The following is a 21,788-nucleotide window of genomic DNA, read 5'->3' on the forward strand; positions in this document are numbered from 1 at the left end:
GTGGCTTTTTAACCCTTTGCAGTTCACCTTTCAGTGAGATTGTGGATTTGGGGGATTTGCTGAAATGTTTGTATTGTGGTTTAATGTCAGTGAGAACCATCCCCCTTTCATGGCAAGCTACCTCACCACCCCCATCCCTGCTTATCCTTGGAGCTATGGGAGCCAGCTTCCTCCCTCCCGTACTAATTTCATCCCCGAAGCTCAGGGGCCAGAATCCCCACTCCTTGAGTCTCCTTTTCCCCCACTGATCTGTGAGGTTGGGTTCAACATACCGATGTCGATCTCTGAGGCCAGAGGGTCCACCCCCAACAATATTAGAACACGACATAAATACTCTGATTAACCGAATAGTATGTGTATGTCTATGTGTATCCCTGCTCTCCACTGGATGGAATCAGAACTGCTCAACTAAGTGCCATTAGCCCCATGCTGCTCACACCAGACAGGGATTCCCCTTTAGCTCAGGCAGAAGGGTCCTATGCTTGTGAATCATGAGGCTCTGAGTTCTATCCCTGCTGCGCACCATGGTCACTCGGAACTTGAAGGCAATAGCAGTGCAGCAGAAATGAAGTCCAAGGTAGTTAGGCATTTTTTATACTTCATTGGTTCTAAATACAAAATCCTCACTGAAGGTTGAGCGTAAAGGATTAAAAAGCCAAACTTGTTTGTAAGGTTCCCAGAGTACTGCTGTTATTGAAAAATGTAACTGATGCTGCATACTAACTACCTGTGAGAGAACCATTGCTAGGGCCATCTTGCCATGGTGATGGGAACAAGGGAGGTTGAATGAGGTTTTCAATATCTCACTGTAACACACAACAACATTCTTCATTATAGGACCAAGGCTGAGCTGAGGCAGCTATGGAAATAGGAGGACTGGTGTGAAGAGTGCAACCCCAGGGGAACAAAATCAGGGGTAGATCTATGTTCAGCCAAAGTAGGAGGTGTTGTCAGTTCTCTCTCTCTATGTAAAACTCCTGGCTTGAAATCCTGGTCCCACTGAAGTCAATATAGTCAGGATTTCACCCTGGATTCCACTTGCCTATTTAAAAAAGTTAAATTTAAGACAAAGTTATATTTACAAGAAATAGGTAAATAAACCACAACTGAAACTCATTGAAAACCAGCCTTCAGAGGTACCTGCTTTTCCCATTGCTTTCTCTACAGAATGAATTTCTCACTTTGATTGTTGCCCTTGCTTCCTGGAAATGAGTGTCTTGCTGGAGCTAGGTAAGGGCTATCTACAGAACATTATAACATTCATATAATAATAATTATTTCCTGCTGGAGGAAAAGACTCCTGCTGAAAGTAAGGACTCTGACAGCAGGGAAGGACTCCATCATTTCTCCACTGCTGGAGCCTTTCCCTGCCAGGGTAAAGATTCCGTCAATGAGAAAAGACTTCGGCAGCAGGGAGGCAGTGGGGAAAGGCTTTGAAATGGGGGAGGCAATGAGGGAAGGCTCAGCCTTTCCCTGCTGCCTCCCCTCTGCCAGAGCCTTTCACTGACTTGTGCAGCTACACATACCTTTCATGCTGCCAAAAATGGTGCGTAGTGTAGACTTATGAGCCTAAGTACCATTTTCAAAAGTAACTTAGGCACTAAGTCACTTTGATTTTAAAACACAACTTAGGTGCTTTTGAAAATTTTACCCTTTGGCTCCTAAACGTTTAAGTGACTTTTGAAAATGGGACTTACGACTCCTAAGTCACTTGGATCCTTTCTGAAAATTTGACCTTTGATCATTTAACGGCAATAGGTAGAATTTACCCTGTGCGGAGGGCCAGCAAAAGGCCAATACACAACTTAAATACAATGTAAGCCCCAAAATAAGGCTTAATCAGGGACTTCACTAGGGGACAGACTGTGTGCTGGCTCTCTGTGAATTTCGCCCAATACTTGTTTTTCAGGTTCCTTAAATTCAAGTTCAACATATGCTGGGAATTATGTTTCTAGCCACTGTGGTCTGCTATGTAAGAGGGCGTCTCAGATACATTAGGTGAAGATGCCCCTTACTTCAACAAGAAGAGCTTGTATATTCTGTTAAGAAAATCCCTTCTATAATATGAACCATCATGATATCAAAGTACCACTTGGAGTTCCAAAAATAAGCTTTTTCTCTTGGGGGAAAAAACATTTGAAAATATAATCACGAAGAGAAGATCACTGTTACCTGTCTGTGTAGCCAGGCTTCACTTTCATCTTCATGTTTCTAAAATGAAAGGACATAATTAAAGAGCGTAATTTGCACAGGTTACATTTTGTTCATCGGTGCAGAAAGCAGTTTGACTGAATTTGAACAGGGGTGAACAAGCAGCGAGAAACTGTTCAAGCATGCTGTTTCAGAACGTAATCTTGGGCTGCTCTTTTGGCCTCTATTGTTTCTCTCTGATAAACAAGCAAGTGAGCATATGGGAAGGCATGTTAGCCTACTGACAGAAAAAGGAACCCAACAGATACATTACTCCCTAAAGAAAGATAGCAATTTAGTTGTTGTTACACTGTTCCCAGCAACTTTGTGTGGGGCCTTGTCTACACATAGTGTTTGCACTGACTTTAACTATACTAGTTCAAAAACCGAATTAGTTAAATTGGTGCATCCGCATAGTGTGGATGTAGTTATACCAGTTAAAAGTTGTTTATATGTTGGTACTGAAACAAACTATAGTGGTCTTCATGTATGTATAAAAGTGCCCACATGAGGGAATTGCAGCAATTTAACTAAATTGGTACAAAACTATGTATAGACAAACCATGTATATTTCTATTGAGCTCAGATATTAAAAAGGACACCCAAGTTAAAAATAGTAGGGGTGTGTGTGTGAGTGAGTGTGTGTGTGACAGAGAATGCACCTACATTCTCTCTCCCTATATATAAATACACATATATATTGTACAGCTAGAACTGGATTGTGCCTAGCTTTTCTGTACGGGGCCACAATCAGCCCATACCCCTTGCACAGTAAATATTGTATACATCTCTTATATTCTATCTATACATAAAGTACTGTGTGTCCGGTGACCCACTTTCAGATAAAAGAACTGAAGGATATTCTCCCCAGGGGGATTACAAATACGGAAGGTCAAACAATCTTCTTTTAAGTGTCTTTCCTACCTTTGTGCAGACTCCAGTGGTAGCATCACACAGCGTCAGGATAGAAACGTTCTGTGCCCTGTTCAGCCAATTTACTGCCACTTTGGTGCTAGTTGCCCATTTCACCATGGTTATGTAGTAGTCCCTGGAAACATGTAAATGCACTCAGCTAGTATTGCCGCAGTGATCACTTACATCACTAAAGTACGTGCAAGAGATATTAATGCCACAATATTTTGCAGCTCAGCAGAACACTGGGGTTTGTGGATCGTACTATGAATGGACAGGAAAGGAAAAGTCTATTGTTATTAGAACATCTCTGTCTTGATCTTTCTAGGGCTAGTTATGCATTCATATGAACACCTGAAAATGGCATTTTTTGGGCTATGCATGTATCTGCAACTTCCCACTCTGCTTGCCGGTTGTGAAAATAGAGGAGTCAGATCTACCAACACAGCATCACACACGTTATTCAGAACCTCCCAGGAATGGGTGGAAAGTGCATTGGGCTACATATTCAAGCATACATGACCAAACAAACAAATTACATGGACTATTTCCACTCTCATATAGAACTACTGGCCTCTAAATATGCATATTAGTTAAAATGCCTGTTAGGGTCTGGGGAGAAATAGAAAGAGATGGTTTATAGATTCTGGGGACTCTGGCCCAAGAGGTCTGACTCAGTTAAAGATCAAATTAATCCCCCGTTCAAACAGACCTCTACAACCAGTATGAAACTATAGTGGCTTAGTAGTGAAGCCATGCTGAAAATAAACTAGTTTTACGGAGTGGAAAATCAGACTGTAGGTGTTTAGCACAGCAAAGATTTGTATAAAGAAGTCAATGGAGCTGAACCAGTTTACATCAGAACCTGGCCCACAATCTCTGTCACCATCTTCTTATTACTAAACATTTACATTACGATCACTCTTCAGGAACACAACCAGGTTGGGTCCCATTGTGCAAGGTGCTATTCAAACATATAATAAAGGACAGTCCCTGCCCCAATGAGCTTATAAAAGACAAGGTGCAACAACTGGATGATACCAACAAGCAGGCTGGGGTGGAATGAAGGAGATGTGTAAACAAATAACTATAATAGGAAGTGCAAATTCTTAGCCAGTTAGTGGTAGCAATCACAACTCTCCATCTTCAGTCACAGAGGGATTAATCTAAAGGGCGAGACTCTTGCTGAACTGACAAATGTAGAGATACAATAATATACTGGAGGAGTGTGGGCCAAAAGCACCTTTAAATTATAATACAATGACTTTTCATAGTGTGCAGTCTATAAAAATTTTATGAGTTCATTTGTTTGCTATAAGATATGTATAAGGAGTTGTTGCTCTCCTTGGGATTAATGTGCTGTGTCACTAGAGAGTATTCTGGCAACAATTCCCATACATAGTGCAGAGAAAGGGCAAAAGCAACAACGATCTGTTTGTCTAGCAAAATAACAAGCTGGAAATTAATTTTGTAGCTTTCAGCAATATTTAGAGCATGAATTTGGCTGGGGAAAAAACGAACGAGTTCAGCTGCATGCACAATGCTGGAAGACAGGGCACCTTTGGGCAAGGTAATAGTGTCCTGGAAATTCAGTGGCTGAAGTAAATTGTGATTTTACTCAATATCAGCAGTAGCACATTCCCTAGGTGGGGGGAAAACGGTCACGCAAAATTAAATTGTTTTAAAAAAATGACAGTCAGCAGCAGGTTTGGCAACAAGTAAACATATAAATAAAAATATTAAAAAAGCAAGAGTAACTATTCATTTAGGACAAATTGTTGATTGGAGCATTTTTCCGTAAATCCCATTGAGAATCTGAAGCAAATAATGGAGTGCCCATCTTTAAAAAAGGGAAGAAGGAGGATCCGGGGAACTACAGGCCAGTCAGCCTCACCTCAATCCCTGGAAAAATCATGGAGCAAGTCCTCAAGGAATCAATTTTGAAGCACTTTGAGGAGAGGAAGGTGATCAGGAACAGTTAGCATGGATTCACCAAGGGAAGTCATGCCTGACTAACTTAATTGCCTTCTATGATGAGATAACTTGCTCTGTGGATGAGGGGAAAGCAGTGGACGTGTTATTCCTTGACTTTCGCAAAGCTTTTGATACGGTCTCTCACAGTATTCTTTCCAGCAAGTTAAAGAAGTATGGGCTGGATGAATGGACTATAAGGTGGACAGAAAGCTGGCTAGATCATCGGGCTCAACGGGTAGCGATCATTTGCTCCATGTCTAGTTGGCAGCTGATAACAAGTGGAGTGCCCCAAAGGTCAGTCATGGGGCCGGTTTTATTCAATATCTTCATTAATGATCTGGAGGATGGTGTGGATTGCACCCTCAGTAAATTTGCAGATGACACTAAACTGGGAGGAGTGGTAAATATGCCAGGATAGGGATAGGATACAGGGGGACATGATATGGATATGAGTCAACAGTGTGCCCTTGTTGCCAAGAAGGCTAACAGCATTTTGGGCTGTATAAGTAGGAGCATTGCCAGCAGAGCGAGGGACGTGATTGTTCCCCTCTATTCGGCATTGGTGAGGCCTCATCTGGAGTACTGTGTTCAGTTTTGGGCCCCACACTACAAGAAGGATGTGGAAAAATTGGAAAGAGTCCAGTGGAGGGCAACAAAAATGATTAGGGGACTGGAACACATGACTTATGAGGAGAGGCTGAGGGAACTGGGATTGTTTAGTCTGTGGAAGAGAAGAATGAGGGGGGATTTGATAGCTGCTTTCAACTACCTGAAAGGGGGTTCCAAGAGGATGGATCTAGACTGTTCTCAGTGGTAGCAGATGACAGAACAAGAAGTAATGGTCTCAAGTTGCAGTGGGGAAGGTTTAGGTTGGATATGAATTTGGATTTTTCACTCGGAGGGTGGTGAAGTACTGGAATGGGTTACCTAGGGAGGTGGTGGAATCTCCTTCCTTAGAGGTTTTTAAGATCAGGCTTGACAAAGCCGTGGCTGGGATGATTTAGTTGGGGATTGGTCCTGCTCTGAGCAGGGGTTTGGACTAGATGACCTCCTGAGGTCCCTTCCAACCCTGATATTCTATGATTCTATGTTAAATTTTGATGTCACACAAGCTGGCTGGGATGTAACAACTAAAGCTCTTATCTTAGAAACTACACGTATTAGTTCAGGTCCAATATTGTCTCCCTTGCAAAAAATGAAGATGGGAGTGCAATCTCAAATTCCCTCCTTATCACTTATCTCTGCACATTGCCTACAGAACTTGACCAGCTGGCAATCTACCTAAGGACTTATGTGGCCTCCATTTCCGTAGTATCTGAGCACCTCCCTGTGAGGTAGGGAAATGCTATTATCCCCATTTTACAGTTGGGGGACTGAGATACAAGGAGACTAAGTGACTTGCTCAAGGTCACACAGGAAGTTTGTAGTGGAGCATGGAATTGGCCCTGGGTCTTCAAAGTCCCATGCTAAGCACTGGATCATACTTCCTCTTACTTAGCAACTAGGCAAGTGGCAAACTGAAACTCCTGTTTAGTGTTGAGGATTCCTCATTTCTCCACTTGCATTATTGAGTCCCCCACCTGACATTTGTCTGTTTATCCACCTAGTCCATCCTATCACAATCCTAGATTGTGAGCTCACAAGGGGAGGGATCACCTTTTTACTATTGTCTGCACAGCACCCAGCACAATGGGCCTCCAATTCTTTATTGTAATACAGATGGAATAGTAATAAACAACAATAATAATGAATTTCATTTGTTCTCACAAGAAATTCACCTGAAAGGCTTAGAAGTCTTTCAGGAAATATATGGACCCCTTTGAAGAGGATCACATTGCTTCTCATAGCAGAAATCATCTCACTGTTTCATCATGAGACATTTACATTCCCATAACTACATGTATGGTTTGCAGCTAGGAATCTAAAATCCAAATTGTGCATGCACTTAATAATAGGAATGTCAGCCATCACAAAAAACGGTGAAATGTTGCCTGGCAAAATGACACACAACTTTCCATTTTGTGATCTCAAAGCATGTGCAGTCAGTTCCTATCTCAGATTCTAGTGACTGGGCTCCTTTCTTAGTAGTTTATTTTTTGATGACCTGTGCAAGGGTCAGATGCAATCGCAATCTCTGCACTCAAGTGTCTGCTCTTGTAATGCACCACTGAGGCACACTTATGGGGCAGATAGGAGATGGGACCATTACCGTGCTCCCAGGATGACTAGCTGATTGATCAGGCTACTTGCTACAGCTGGTTTAATATTTTTCATCAAAATATTTTTTTTTGTGATGAGCTTGCTTTGCAACAACAAAATATTTTTATTTTGGTCCAAATTTTCTGGCTTTTCAACAAAAAACAGACACCAAAATTTTCTGTGACAATTTATTTATTTTTTTTTGGTAACATTGTTCTGTTTTGATAAAAATATTCAGTCTTCAAGTTTTGAAAGCCAGTTGTTTTTACCAAAACCTGAAAAATTTTAACAAAAACAGTATTTGGAAACTAAAACTTTGTCTTTGATCAATTTTGGTTTTTTGACGTAAAAAATAATTTTGACAGGAGGAAACTTCAGGGGGAAAAAAAGAAAATTTCTCAAAATTCCCTTGGAAAATAATTTGCATTTTTACTACTAGCTCTTCCAGTTCCCTTGAGGAGAACCCCACACTAAGAAGATCCCCCAGCACACCAGGAAGTGCCACTGACTGCATATATCTAAGTGAATCGATTGCGTGTGTGTTAGCTTTATTTATACTGACTTCTCTGTTTGTAGATACTTGTGAGAAACACTCCCTTCCTCCCTGAAGCTCTTTTCAGTGACTAAGATCTGGTCTACACTATAACATTGAGTTGATCCAACTACATTGCTCAGGGGTGTGAAAAATCCACACCTCTGAGTAACACAGTTGAGCTGACCTAACCTCCGGTGTTGACACCGCTAGGCCAACAGAAGTATTTTCTCGTCGACCTAGCTACCACCTCTCAGGGAGATGTATTACCTACGCTGACAGGACAACTCCTCCTGTTGGCATAGGTAATGTCTACGCTGAAGAACTTCAGCTGCGCAACTGCAGTGATGCAATGTTTCAAGTGTAGGCAAACCCTAATTATATAGGAGATCCCCACTGTCTGTTCTAATAAAATGCAATCACAGTAAGTCCTTCATTTCAGAACAATATATGCATAATGAAAATGTACCCCTGAGTCTAGCAGAACCACTTGTACTACGCTCTGGAAATGTTTTTGATGAAATACATAGGGTCATTAATTTTTGTATATTTTGCATCATTGTATAATATCAATTATATCAAATAAATTATTTTAGTTCATGATTGTTATAGCTAAACCCCACACTACACATATTTATTAGAGTACTAAGATGTGGCAGTTCTATAAACTGTTTCAAGCTGTTATAACAATACAACTATGTTAAAGAATTTTAGCTTGTACCTCTTTGGATACAGACAATGCTACTTCCCAATCACCAGTCCAACAGAAAAATGACAGTAACAATGGTCTTAAGGTATCACATTATACTGAGCCATTGCTTGATACATGCACATTTGAAATTGTTTTTACAAGACAAGTCCTGTTCTGCATGTTTTTGAGTGTATTCACTGGTGACACTTCTGTCTTGGTAGTATAAATGGATCTGTAATGTAACACTTTAGAATGACAATGCCAAGAACACCATGGGGAAGATTCTGATACCCCTTACACTGAAGGAGTACCAGAAGGTGCTCAAATACTAGTGATTAGCACAGTTTAAAAGCCTACAATAGATTAGAATAAGATATAGAATCAAATAGACTATAATAAAACAAATTGAAGGACATCTTACTCCACAGATAGTTCTATTGGTTTGGGACCACTTGTGGAGTACAGAACTACTCCACCTGTGTAACGGTATCAGAATCTGGCCCTTTATATTTCTCATGCACAATGAAGATTAACCCACTACACTCCCCTCCCCCCGGCAAACAGGCAAGTTTCATCTGCTTTGTGCAGTGCCTACTGGCTGGTGTGGTTTTGTTTGGAGGCCCAACATCTAATTAAAAATATTCCAGAGGTACCAGTATATCTGTCTGGTGACCATACACAAATTAATATCCTGGAGGAAGAGATCTTTACAAATTGTATTTGACATTCACACAAAGTGCTCTGTTAATATTTGGAGAGGGACCATTAGTGGCAGTGTAGGCATGGAATCAGATTCTGATCTCTGTTATACTGGTGTAAATCCACTGAAGTCAATGGACTAACTCCTGATTTACATCAGCATAAATGAAATCAGGATTTGGCCTCCAGGCTTTTGTAGGTGACTGCATCAAAATTGAGCTAAAGCAGCAGATTAGAACTCTTCTCCCCTGAAGGCAGACTGATTATGATAATAAATTCTTATGCCAAAACATTACACTGTTCTTTATAGCCGTATAATGATTTGTTTTCAAGTGTTCAAGAAACCACAACACATAGGCCCCAGGTCAGCTAAGCACTTAAGAGTTATTGTGGTGTAGCAGTGTCACCATAGTTAAGATTACATCATGACTTCTATTTAAAAGTCAACCTTTGTACATAAATTCTCTGAAATTGCCATGATTAGTCAGATTGCCTTGAAATCTGGCATGCCTCAGGAGCGTACAGGGTAGGGTCAGTGACCCAAATTTGGGGTCATTTGAGCCAGGGGTTCTGGAGACACAGCCCCTGAAAAGATTGCAATTTTCAAAAAAAAGAAAAGGAGTACTTGTGGCACCTTAGAGACTAACCAATTTATTTGAGCATGAGCTTTCGTGAGCTACAGCTCACTAAAAAGTTTCTCAGTGGGTTTTCTTTGTGCAGAGCTAGAGAGCAAACTACTGAAGTGATTTGAGTCAAAATGGTTTCAATTTGTCAAGTTTTACCCAAAGAAGTGCATGGCACTCACTAAATATTTGGGGACCCAAACTGAGACCAGTATTTAAGAAAACTACTGTTTTTTACAGTGTATATGTGCCAGTTCAGAGAAACAGCTAGAGCGTTTCCATTCCCACCAACGTATGTGCTTTAAAGCCCAACCTTTATAAGCGCTCAAGAATTCGAATGGTTACTCAGATTGATTTCAAATTTGTTGTGCCTGATGGGAGTGCAGGGTATGGTTAGTTGTTTCAGATTTGGGGTCATTTGACTGAGGGGTTCCCTGCGTTACAGCTCCTTTCCTCCCTGCCCCAACAAACAAAACGAAATCCCAGTTTCCTTCAACTGCCTTGTATTGTTAACCTGAGAGGAACTGATGACTGGGATGAGTCACAGACCTTGTTGAGATTGATGGCCATGAATTTACCCTTCAATTAACATAATTAAGGATAAGTTAATCACAAGCCCCCACATAAGACAAAAGGCATTTTGGATTGAGTGCCTGGAGGTGGCTACAATTAGTGAGTCATGGGTGGCAATTTTATTTGAGGGGGAATGTAATGAAAGTATCTGGGGACAAAATTAGACATGTGAATGTTTCCTGGGTGGGAGAAGGGTCATTAGGGGGGTGGAGGAGTGGGGAAATTGGGGGAGTGGTGTTTGGCGATGCAGTAAGGGAAGGGGGATAAATGGGGTGTTGATACAGAAAGTACTCTGGGGGCATTCTGCATCAAAATATATAAATTCTGCACACAATATTTTAATTTTCTGCAAAATTCTGCAAATTTTGTCTATAAATAAATTGGGAGGCTTCAGCATGGCAGTGAGGAGCATGGAGGTGGGAGATCATGGGACACAAACTCAGTGGTGAGGCTACACCCAAACCTGGCACAGTGCAAGGGCCGCCCATGCCTCAGAAACACCCCATGGCCCTGCTCCTCTGTGCCAGGTGCACCAGGAGTGGGCAGGAAGGCTCAGGCTAGCAGGATTGAAGTGTGGATGGGCTTAATGTGGGGCAATCCAGGTGCGGGGTGTGAGGGTTCTGTGTGGGTCAATCTGGATGTGGGTGGCTCAGTGTTGGGATCTCGTTGCAGGGGGTATCTGGATGCACAAGGGCTCATTGGGAGGTTCCGGTTGAAGGGGCAATGGGACACTGCTGGAGGATCCAGGTGAAGGTGATTGGGGTTCAGCAGGGGGAGTCTGGGTTTGGGGGGCTCAGTGGTGGGTGGGTGTAGGAGAGGGGGGCTTGGTGGGGTAGGGATCTGTCTGTGGGGGGGGGGGGCTCATTGGAGTGGTCCAGGTCAGGGGGGTGAGGTTTGGCGGCGGCGGGGGGGAGGGGGGGTCATGGGAGAGTCTGGGTGCACGGGGGTTGGGTGAACAGGGGAGCAGCTCCCAGTACAGTGACCCCTCCCCCAGCAGCTGAGGAGCGATGGGGGCAGTAAGCAGGGGGAAGAGGGTAAAGGGGAGGTGCAGAGCTTCCTGCAGCTGGGGGAGGTTTCTGGGGATGGGTCTTAGCCGGCCCCAGCCGTGGCCTCTCCTTACAGGGGAAGCTGGGACTAGCAGCTGAGCCCGATACACGGTAGGAGCCACAAGCCAAGGCATCTCCAGCCCCAATCTCCCACCCCCACGGTGATTTATCTCTCTGCCAACTGCTCTGGGTGCCCAAAATGACATGCCCGTGCTGATGGGGTGGGGTGCATGACTGCTCATGAGGATTCCCTTCACTTCCCAATCAGAACTCATTTTTCTCCATGGAAGCAAAGAAATCTGCAGGGGACATGAATTCTGCACACACGTAGTGGCACAGAATTCCCCCAGGAGTAAAAAGGGCAGAGAGGTTTGGGACTTAGGTGAGGGAGGCGTGGGAGTTGGTGGGAGTGGAGGAGTGAGACACTGGGCAGGGGTATGAGGTATAAGTGTCAGGAGGACTGTGGCAGAATAGGTGCGGGGGCGCCTGTGAGCCCCATGTTGCTCTGTCTACTGTTTGTATGCCCAGTTCTGGGGGGGCTCTTGCCCCTCTGGGGGTGCCTGAGCCCCTCTCACTGCCCCTGTGTGTATGCTAGTGTCTGAGAGTCCAATGCCCACCAGTAGGGGTTGGACCCCCACTCTCCATCACATGAGCTGGGTTTTGAGGGGGCAGGGCTTGCCCTTTTGAGAGGGTCTGAAGCTCCCTCCCTGCATCCATGTGAGCCAGGATCTGCGGAAATCCTTCCCTTTGAGCAGGGAGCTGAGAACAGGCATATTTCATTCATATCACAGGGTGGCTCTAAAGCACTCAGGAGCTGGAAGGGAAAACCTGCTCAGATGAATGGAGCAGTTCACAAGTCTCAGAGCTATTGTTTCAGGTTGTAGTAATCTCCAAGGGGTGTTCTCATTCAACTGAGAACATCACATTCAGGTGGGGTGGGAGGAGGTATTGTTTCATATTCTCTGTGTGTATATAAAGTCTGCTGCAGTTTCCACGGTATACATCTGATGAAGTGAGCTGTAGCTCACGAAAGCTCATGCTCAAATAAATTGGTTAGTCTCTAAGGTGCCACAAGAACTCCTTTTCTTTTTACATTCAGGTGAATGAGCCAGTTCACACCTTTCAGAGCTTCCTATGCTGCAGATGCCTGTTTAGAGGAGCCTTATGTCTGTGTTGTGCCTCTATCCTTCCTATGCAAAGGAAGACAGTTTAAAATACCCTGAAATCCGCATGCCGACATGGATTATCGTGAAATTTTCTATGCCTCATGGGTGTGTAAGATAGGGTTAGTGACCCAAACGTGGCGTCAATTGAGCCAGGAGTTCCAGAAACATAGGCCCCATAAAGAAGAGCTATTTTTCAAAAAGTTTCTGGGTGGATTTTTTTTGCACAGCACTAGAGAGCAAACTATTATATTGCTGTGACGCAGGTCAAAATGGTCTCAGTTGGCCAGTTTTTACACACGGTAGTGCATGGCACCCACTAAGTCTTTGAGGGACCCAAACAGTGAATGGTGTATAAGAGAACGTACACTTCTTCACTTGCATAGATTTATTGTGGTTACAGTACACGTGCACCAGAAAAGGAAAAACCCATGAGAGGGTTTCTATGCAACCATTTTATACTTGCCTGGGTAACTCAAGAGACTGTGCCAACATCGTTGCCCCTGGTGAGCACCCCACCAATGACAGTTCTAGTCCAAACCTTTGTACACCTGGGCAATATAAAGATTTAATAACCTTTTTTTCTCCTTTAATGGTACTGGATGGAACCCTGTGGGTGGGAGTCGATGGGCTGTAAAAGGTGAGCAGCTTGTACATTTCAGGTTTCAGAGTAACAGCCGTGTTAGTCTGTATTCACAAAAAGAAAAGGAGTACTTGTGGCACCTTCATCATCCGATGAAGTGAGCTGTAGCTCACGAAAGCTTATGCTCAGATAAATTGGTTAGTCTCTAAGGTGCCACAAGTACTCCTTTTCTTTTTGTACATTTCAGAAACTGTAGACTAGTCAGAGTAAAGGTGTGTGTGTTAACAGGGCACACTGGGGCACTTCTGAAAGAGGGCAGAGTTAGGTTACATAGGCAACCCAACTGTGCATGTCCTGGTTTTCAGAAGTCTGTTGTTTTGCTCAACTTAGTGTTCTGCAAGGGGATGACATATCACCAAGCAACCTTAACTCTGTGTTAACATAGTTTTTTGCCATGGAATATGCTTAAATCCCAGTAAGGTTTTTAAGTGCTTTGCTGAATAGTAATAGACTTAAGTACATGCTTAATGATAAGCGCATCTTTAACTAGTTTGTTGAACTGGGGCCTTACTTTCTAAAAACTGAAGCCTATGCAGAAACAGCAAAAAATTTTGCTTCTAGTTTTGATGAAAGGTTCTTGAATCTAAAAACATTTGCATAAAGCCTTCCTGGTTTCATTTTCATGTTTGAGTGCCAAACCAGCTGAGTTTCGTGCTTGCGCTGCAGTGGTTATATGTCTGTCCCAATGTCTAGTTTGGAGCTCTCCCATATTTGGTGAAAATTGTAATTAAGGTATTGTCTTTACAACAGTTAAAATCAGCCCATTAAATGAATTTGTTGTGCAGGTTTTAGCGCAGTCTAAAGAGTTTCCTCAGAATAGCCCTCAGGCTAATCCTGAGCAAAATGATTTTAAGGAGAAAAAACACACAAACAAACCAACAAAAATAACCTTTATACAAAATCACACTTAAGAAGAAAAATCACTTTCAAGTGGTTCAAGTCGTTACTTTTTTTTATTTGCACAGAATGAAATCATTTAATAGCAGTGGAGGAAAAGGCTGTACAATTAATATTTATAAAGGTAATCTTTGAAGTAAAGCAATAGTATAACATACTAAGCAACTTACCTCATTCTTTGATCATCAGGGGGAGTCATTTCCAGATCATGGGTAGGGCCATTCAAACCAATGACATGTAAAGAAATGCTTGGATTTTCCATTCCAGCCTGGAAATTAAAAATGACAATAAATAACACCTTACATTTATAGATATAACCTTTTATCTGAAGAGATCCTAAAATGCTTTGTAATCATAATATACACAAAAATATCTTATCTTATGAAGTGCAACCACCCCTGGGCTGGAAAGCAGAAACTGTTTAACAATGCACAGAAAAAGCATACAACAGTTTTGAGCAGGCATTGAAGTGTGAGGAACTTAGGATGGTCGGATGTAATGGCCCACATTGAAATTTGGCTAGAACGTTGACAATAACATCTACCACATTTGTGAAAAATGTCATGGTATTTTTAGTAACAAGGGTCAGGATCTCAGTTTGATGCCCTATCTGAAAATGGCAGGGTAGCCTTTAGCCCCATGTTGGACATTGGTTAAACACTGGCTTATGTGAAAGAGCGCCTCCTGCTGAATCATCAGCAACACTTCCTGCAGCATCTATGTATTCTCTTGATGTCTCCTATCTTCAGGAGTAGCTGGGTTTGACTTGGCTTAGCATGTGAGATCTGAGGGGACCACCACACAAAGTGAGATGTCTACGGGAAGCAGCTGTGCAGTACAGTACAACAACATACTATACTGCAGCAGAAAGTAATAATAATATTCCACACTGGCTTGAGATTTGCACCAAATGCTGTTCACCTGCAGTGACAATCTTCTGTAGGGCTCTGCAAAGCAATGCAGGATTGGCCCTTTTCATCCCTAATTCATTTTGTCTCCCTAAAGCAAAGGTGTGGTGTGTTTCAGAAGCCTATCTGTCCTGTCTACTATCCCATCTTGAATTTTACAGGAAAGTCTAAGTACTAAATTTTCCTGATTGCCCTTTTGATGTAAAGGCACAAAACCAACAAATATCATAATTTTGTTTGCAACTTCTCAGATGTAGTCATGCCCCATCTAGCATCAAAATACAACTGATTTTGTCCAGGTACAAGAGGGAGAAAGAGTTTAGACTTTATTTTTTCTTTTTACACTTTTGAATGACTATTAGCAGCGTCAGAAAACTGTACTTTTACAAAGGCAGCAAAAGAATAGTGAAGACCACAGTTTAACAGTTCAATGGGGAATGAATGATCTTTTCTCTGTTCATTGCACTGCTTATGAATATGTTCTATTATACATTACCATATCAGAGTCAGCTGGAAACAAAACCATGAAAAATTCAAAACCTGTTGACTGTTTGTTTATATTTTCCCTTACCTTTGGATAATGATATGTTTTAACAGTAGGGTAAAGGCTGCCAGTGTAGACTGGAATTTCCATAGTAGAGACTCTGGAGTCATTTATTGTTGCATATGCTAACCTGGTGCCATCAGGAGACCACCAATGTGCTATATGAGTCTTCAAGATCTCCTCTAATTTAAAAAGAAAAAAGCACCTATTAGACATGAAACCAAACAGCATAGAGCTAAAGATCCTAGTCTAATCATAGCACATGGAGGATGCAACAGGAAAATCAGTAAAAAATGCTCGGTAAATTATGCGATATCACTAATGAACACAACTGATAATAATTATTCTCAACATATAGGTTACTAGGCATAAATACTGCTCAAGAAACATCAGGTTGCTTAAATTATCAGGCACATATGCCCATGACACCATAAAAGGCACTGCTGTCGCTGTGTTAGGTATATGGTACACAGATATGTGAACGTACATATTAAGTACATACTGTACATAATGTCATGTATAAGTATATTGAGAGTTTGGGCCTATAGCTAATTGCTGGCAACAAAAAGGATGATATTTCATAGCTGTTATGGACTACTGAAAATGCTTCTGAGATTGAGATTTTATTCTCTTTAAGGAGGTATTGGTGGTCTTAAATTGCTATAGCACTGAAACATAGATACAAGCACATGTCAAGGACTGAAATTTTTATCTTTCTAATTACTGCTCCCAGGTTTGGAAAAGTTTGCTGGTCTGAAGAGGGCAGGTAACACTGGCACATCATATGCTACTGACATACTAAAAGCATGTCATTCTGATTACCATCTTGCATTTTATTACCACTTCATTTCTGACAATTTTTTCAAAACAGTATTTTATAAACTGCTGGAGTCAGGAATTAATGCTTCACAGCACTGAATGCTGAGACTCCAGACTTTCAGGTGGCATATATATATATAATATATATATATATATTGCAGTAATATCTACTGGTTGTTCAGACATGAGTCACAAAAATTATGTCCTAATTCGTGTGTGTGTGTTTGGTGGGAAATCAAAATGGTAATCAGAAAGACAGTGTCTTGCAACATGCCAGGCCCAGAACCACCTCTAATGCTTACCTAATATGAATTCCAAGAACCTGTAGTAGTAGCCAGGGCTTGTCTGCCTACATAGCTGTGCCTTTTAGGGCTGAATTCTCTAGAAGTTTTTGCTCTACAGAATCTGTGATTCTTAGTCTCACATCAAAAGAACAAAACCTATCTTCCTATACAGTAATCTGTACAGGACATGCAATCCCTTCTGCTGTGCTTTAGTCAGGATCATTCATACGATATTAAACCTCTTAAAGAAAATAGATTATTACCTTTCACAAAACTGGAACTTTAGAAAGTCAAGTTAGTGTCTTCCAAATGCCAATAAATAGAGACGTGTAGGACTTAAAGAGTGATTTCTACAGCCATTGTATGCATCTAAAAGCTGAAAGTCTTTTTGCAGACAGGATTAGAGAGAGTGTTGGAAACTAGAAGTTATGAAGAAGAGTGAAAACATTCAGAGCTTTGGTCATACAGGGTTTTGGTCCACTGGATCCATGCACCACACCACTCCAAAGAGATCCTCTGGTCTGACCAGAATATGACCTTCCTCTGTTGTGCATAGGGATTGGTTTACAGAGTCCCCATATGCCAGATCGGCACTGATGTCACTACACACAGACACACATAACTTTTAAGTGTTTTTTTGGGCTTTTCACAGTATGACACTGACAGACCAGCCAACCTGTGTATGATCCATTGGTCTGTGTTTACCTATATCTTGTTAGAAGTTTAACAGTGTAACCAGATTAGCTTGTGGATGCTAATTCCCTGCCACGTCTTAATTTCCTTACATCATGTATGTGGATGGGTCAGTTAATCTTAAAATCAAAGATGTGAGACAGTACTCCAACGCATTATTAAGGATCTACAACCTATCCTGAAGGATGACCCAACACTCTCACAAATCTTGGGAGACAGGCCAGTCCTTGCCTACAGACAGCCCACCAACCTGAAGCAAATACTCACCAACAACCACATACCACACAACAGAACCACTAACCCAGGAACCTATCCTTGCAACAAAGCCCGTTGCCAACTCTGTCCACATATCTATTCAAGGGACACCATCACAGGGCCTAATAACATCAGTCACACTATCAGAGGCTCGTTCACCTGCACATCCACCAATGTGATATATGCCATCATGTGCCAGCAATGCCCCTCTGCCATGTACATTGGTCAAACTGGACAGTCTCTACGTAAAAGAATAAATGGACACAAATCAGATGTCAAGAATTATAACATTCATAAACCAGTCGGAGAACACTTCAATCTCTCTGGTCATGCAATTACAGACATGAAGGTCGCTATCTTAAAACAAAAAAACTTCAAATCCAGACTCCAGCGAGAAACTGCTGAATTGGAATTCATTTGCAAATTGGATTCTATTAATTTAGGCTTAAATAGAGACTGGGAGTGGCTAAGTCATTATGCAAGGTAGCGTATTTCCCCTTGTTTTTTCCTACCCTTCCCCTCCCCCCCCCCAGACGTTCTGGTTAAACTTGGATTTATGCTGGAAATGGCCCACCTTGATTATCATACATATTGTAAGGAGAGTGGTCAGTTTGGATGAGCTATTACCAGCAGGAGAGTGAGTTTGTGTGTTTTGGGTGGGGGTGGGGGGTGAGAAAACCTGGATTTGTGCTGGAAATGGCCCACCTTGATTTTCATACACATTGTAAAGAGAGTGGTCACTTTGGATAAGCTATTACCAGCAGGAGAGTGAGTTTGTGTGTGTGGTTTTTGGAAAAAGGGGGGGGGGGGGTGAGAAAACCTGGATTTGTGCTGGAAATGGCCCACCTTGATTATCATACACATTGTAAAGAGAGTGGTCACTTTGGATGGGCTATTACCAGCAGGAGAGTGAGTTTGTGTGTGCGGGGGCAGAGGGTGAGAAAACCTGGATTTGTGCTGGAAATGGCCCAACTTGATTATCATACACATTGTAAGGAGAGTGATCACTTTAGATAAGCTATTACCAGCAGGAGAGTGGGGTGGGAGGAAGTATTGTTTCATGGTCTCTGTGTATATAATGTCTTCTGCAGTTTCCACAGTATGCATCCGATGAAGTGAGCTGTAGCTCACGAAAGCTTATGCTCAAATAAATTGGTTAGTCTCTAAGGTGCCACAAGTCCTCCTTTTCTTTTTGTGAATACAGACTAACACGGCTGTTACTCTGAAAAGTATAACTGGATTACCTGTGTATGCATCGTAACTAGAATGTTAACTTCAAAGTGATGAGATAATGTGTGCTCTACAAAGAAGAATCCTCAGTCACACGCTGTGCTCAAAACACTTAACAGCCCACTTCAGCTATAAAGGTGAAATCTTGGGCCTGATCCTTTCATCTCGGTCTGCTTAAATTTTAACAGGGAAAGTCTAAACCATAGTACCAGACCACCAAGTAGTTACCTGGATTACCCTGGAATTCTCATGAAAAGATTCTATCAGACTCTACATCTAAACTGCATTTTGATTCAAACCTTTTGGGATGATTCCAGGGTGACTTTTGCAAACCAGTAGCTATAACATTACTGCTCTGATACTGAACTATGGACTCTGAAAATCACTTGAATGTATTTGATCCTTTAACTCTTCGATCACCTTTAGCTTTTAGTTATGAAAGGATTGGCATCAGTGCAGTTATTGGGTAAGATCTGAGACTCATATTGACCTAGGGTGAGTGTCTGATCCTTTGGGATTGGCAGAACTATAAGTATAGTGAATAGAGTTTTCAGTAACCTCTCCTTATATTAGACTTGGTTGTCTAGAGGGGAGCCAAGGACTGGGTTGCCTACAGGAGACTGTGTTTGGCTTCTTGTTAACCAGTGTGGTACTATTCTTTTGTTACTGGCTCGGTGAATCTAATTATAAATAAACCACCAGTTTGAGGGATTGTCTGCCCTATTTCTTGCAGTGTGCCCTGAGTATGGCATTCTCCGTGTGGCCTGTCAAGGTTCCTTCCCCACTCTGAACTCTAGGGTACAGATATGGGGCCTGCATGAAAGACCCCCCCCAAGCTTATTCTTACCAGCTTAGGTTAAAAACTTCCCCAAGGTACAAACTTTGCCTTGTCCTTGAACAGTATGCTGCCACCACCAAGCGTTTTAAACAAAGAACAGGGAAAGAGACCACATGGAGACATCTTCCCCCAAAATATCCCCCCAAGCCCTACACCCCCTTTCCTGGGGAAGGTTTGATAATAATCCTCACCAATCTGTACAGGTGAACACAGACCCAAACCCTTGGATCTTAAGAACAATGAAAAATCAATCAGGTTCTTAAAAGAAGAATTTTAATTAAAGAAAAGGTAAAAGAATCACCTCTGTAAAATCAGGATGGTAAATACCTGACAGAGTAATCAGATTGAAAACATAGAGAATCCCTCTAGGCAAAACCTTAAGTTACAAAAAGACAGAAAACCAGCAATATACATTCCATACAGCACAACCTATTTTACCAGCCATTTAACAAAAGGAAATCTAACGGATTTCTAGCTAGATTACTTACTAACTTAACAGAAGTTCTGAAGAGCATTTCTGATCTGTTCTTGGCAAAAGCATCACACAGACAGACAGACCCTTTGTTCCCCCCCGCCCCTCCTCCAGCTTTGAAAGTATCTTGTCTCCTCATTGGTCATTTTGGTCAGGAGCCAGGGAGGTTATCTTAGCTTCTTAACCCTTTAGAGGTGAAAAGGTTTTGCTTGTGGCCAGGAGGGATTTTATAGTTCTGTATACAGAAAGGTGGTTACCCTTCCCTTTATATTTATGACATGGCCCATCCAGGTACCCGCTCACAAATGGGGGTGTATAGAGTGATCAAGGATTTATTCTTTTCAAACTAACTGAGAGAGAGATCGTCACAGAATGCTGTTTATTGTTCTATGGGGAAAGAATTTAGACATGTTACCTAGAGTAATTACTATGCGTAAACTGTCTTTATAACTTTTAAAATATTTTTTCATGTATATATTATTGAAAGACCTTGGTTGTCTCATCCTAGTCCCTAAATGCTCAAATAAAACAAGAAATAATAACAAAATCCCACTACATAATTTGGCAAACGGATCAAGAGAACCTTTTTTGAACAGATGATAATCATGCAGCCTTGGGGTAGATAACTGTTATTCATCTTACCCAAACATTCTCAGGCTATTTTCATCAAGAGTCAAATCTCACTCCCTTGAGTTCAGTGGGCTTTTGCCTAAGTCAATGAGTAGGTTTGGGCCCATTCTTTTCATTTTCTTTCAAATCATTTCTCAGATTGGAATGTCTAAGGGACAGGGACATTATTTCTTGTTTGATATCTAAGGCAACATGTTCAATTTTAATACAACGAAATTAATAACACTATACAAAGCTACATACAGCAGTCATTCTTACAACTTTTTAGCTTGCCTGTGGTAGCTAGATACATTAGGACAGTATTGGCAATATTCCTTTATGTTTAAGGATAATATTTCCCTAAGTATAGGGGACGTTGCAAACATTGAGATTGTGGTTGCTGTCCAGTTATACAAGGCAGCATTGAAAAGGTTTTGATGGCAACCAATGTAAATAATTACTACTTCTACTAATAATAATCATAACTTAATGACAATCCAAGACCTTCCCAGTACAAGCTTGGGAGGGTGAATGAGAAATATGAAATATTACAAACAGCAGCATAGATCTACTTGGCAAAATGTTGTTGGAATATATTCATTGTATTGTCCTATTAAAATACGGCTTTTGGCTTTTTATGTTAGCAGCTCATTAAAGACATAATTGAGCATTAGAAGGAAAGGGGTAAAAAGGATTGCAGACAAATCTTTGACATTTTCACATTAATTAGGAATGACTTTATTCAGCAAACATTTTCTCCAAGCTCTCAGGCTTAATGAAGCAGTTCAGCTGAAGGTCACATGCCAAGTGAGGTTTTAGTGGCCATTTTGTAGGCCTCTGTTGCCGAGATTTAATTGCGTGAACCTTTGCCTTGAAACAATGCCAGGATCTTGCCATTATTCGAAAGAGCAATTAGCTTTAGCAAAGCAGAGAACGTATTTATGAATACAAAGTAAGTATCAGAGAGTGGGGGCCTCTTTATTCTTCGTATTCA

The 21,788-nt window shown here is 41.6% G+C and overlaps 1 protein-coding gene across 9 annotated transcripts in view; it reads right to left on the reverse strand.

Annotated features, from left to right (window-relative positions):
* Positions 1-21,788, reverse strand: part of DPP6 (dipeptidyl peptidase like 6) — a 790,271-nt gene that overhangs the window by 72,090 nt on the left and 696,393 nt on the right. For all 9 annotated transcript variants that reach the window (XM_048837577.2, XM_075125995.1, XM_048837580.2 and 6 more), the window contains 4 exons: positions 15,622-15,776; positions 14,313-14,410; positions 3,115-3,238; positions 2,173-2,211 (listed from right to left, as the gene is read on the reverse strand). In XM_048837577.2, the coding sequence (XP_048693534.2) occupies positions 2,173-2,211; positions 3,115-3,238; positions 14,313-14,410; positions 15,622-15,776 (416 nt within the window). The remainder of the gene's footprint in view (positions 1-2,172; positions 2,212-3,114; positions 3,239-14,312; positions 14,411-15,621; positions 15,777-21,788) is intronic.

This window comes from Caretta caretta, chromosome 2 (genome assembly GCF_965140235.1).
Source record: "Caretta caretta isolate rCarCar2 chromosome 2, rCarCar1.hap1, whole genome shotgun sequence".
Lineage (NCBI taxonomy): Eukaryota > Metazoa > Chordata > Testudines > Cheloniidae > Caretta > Caretta caretta.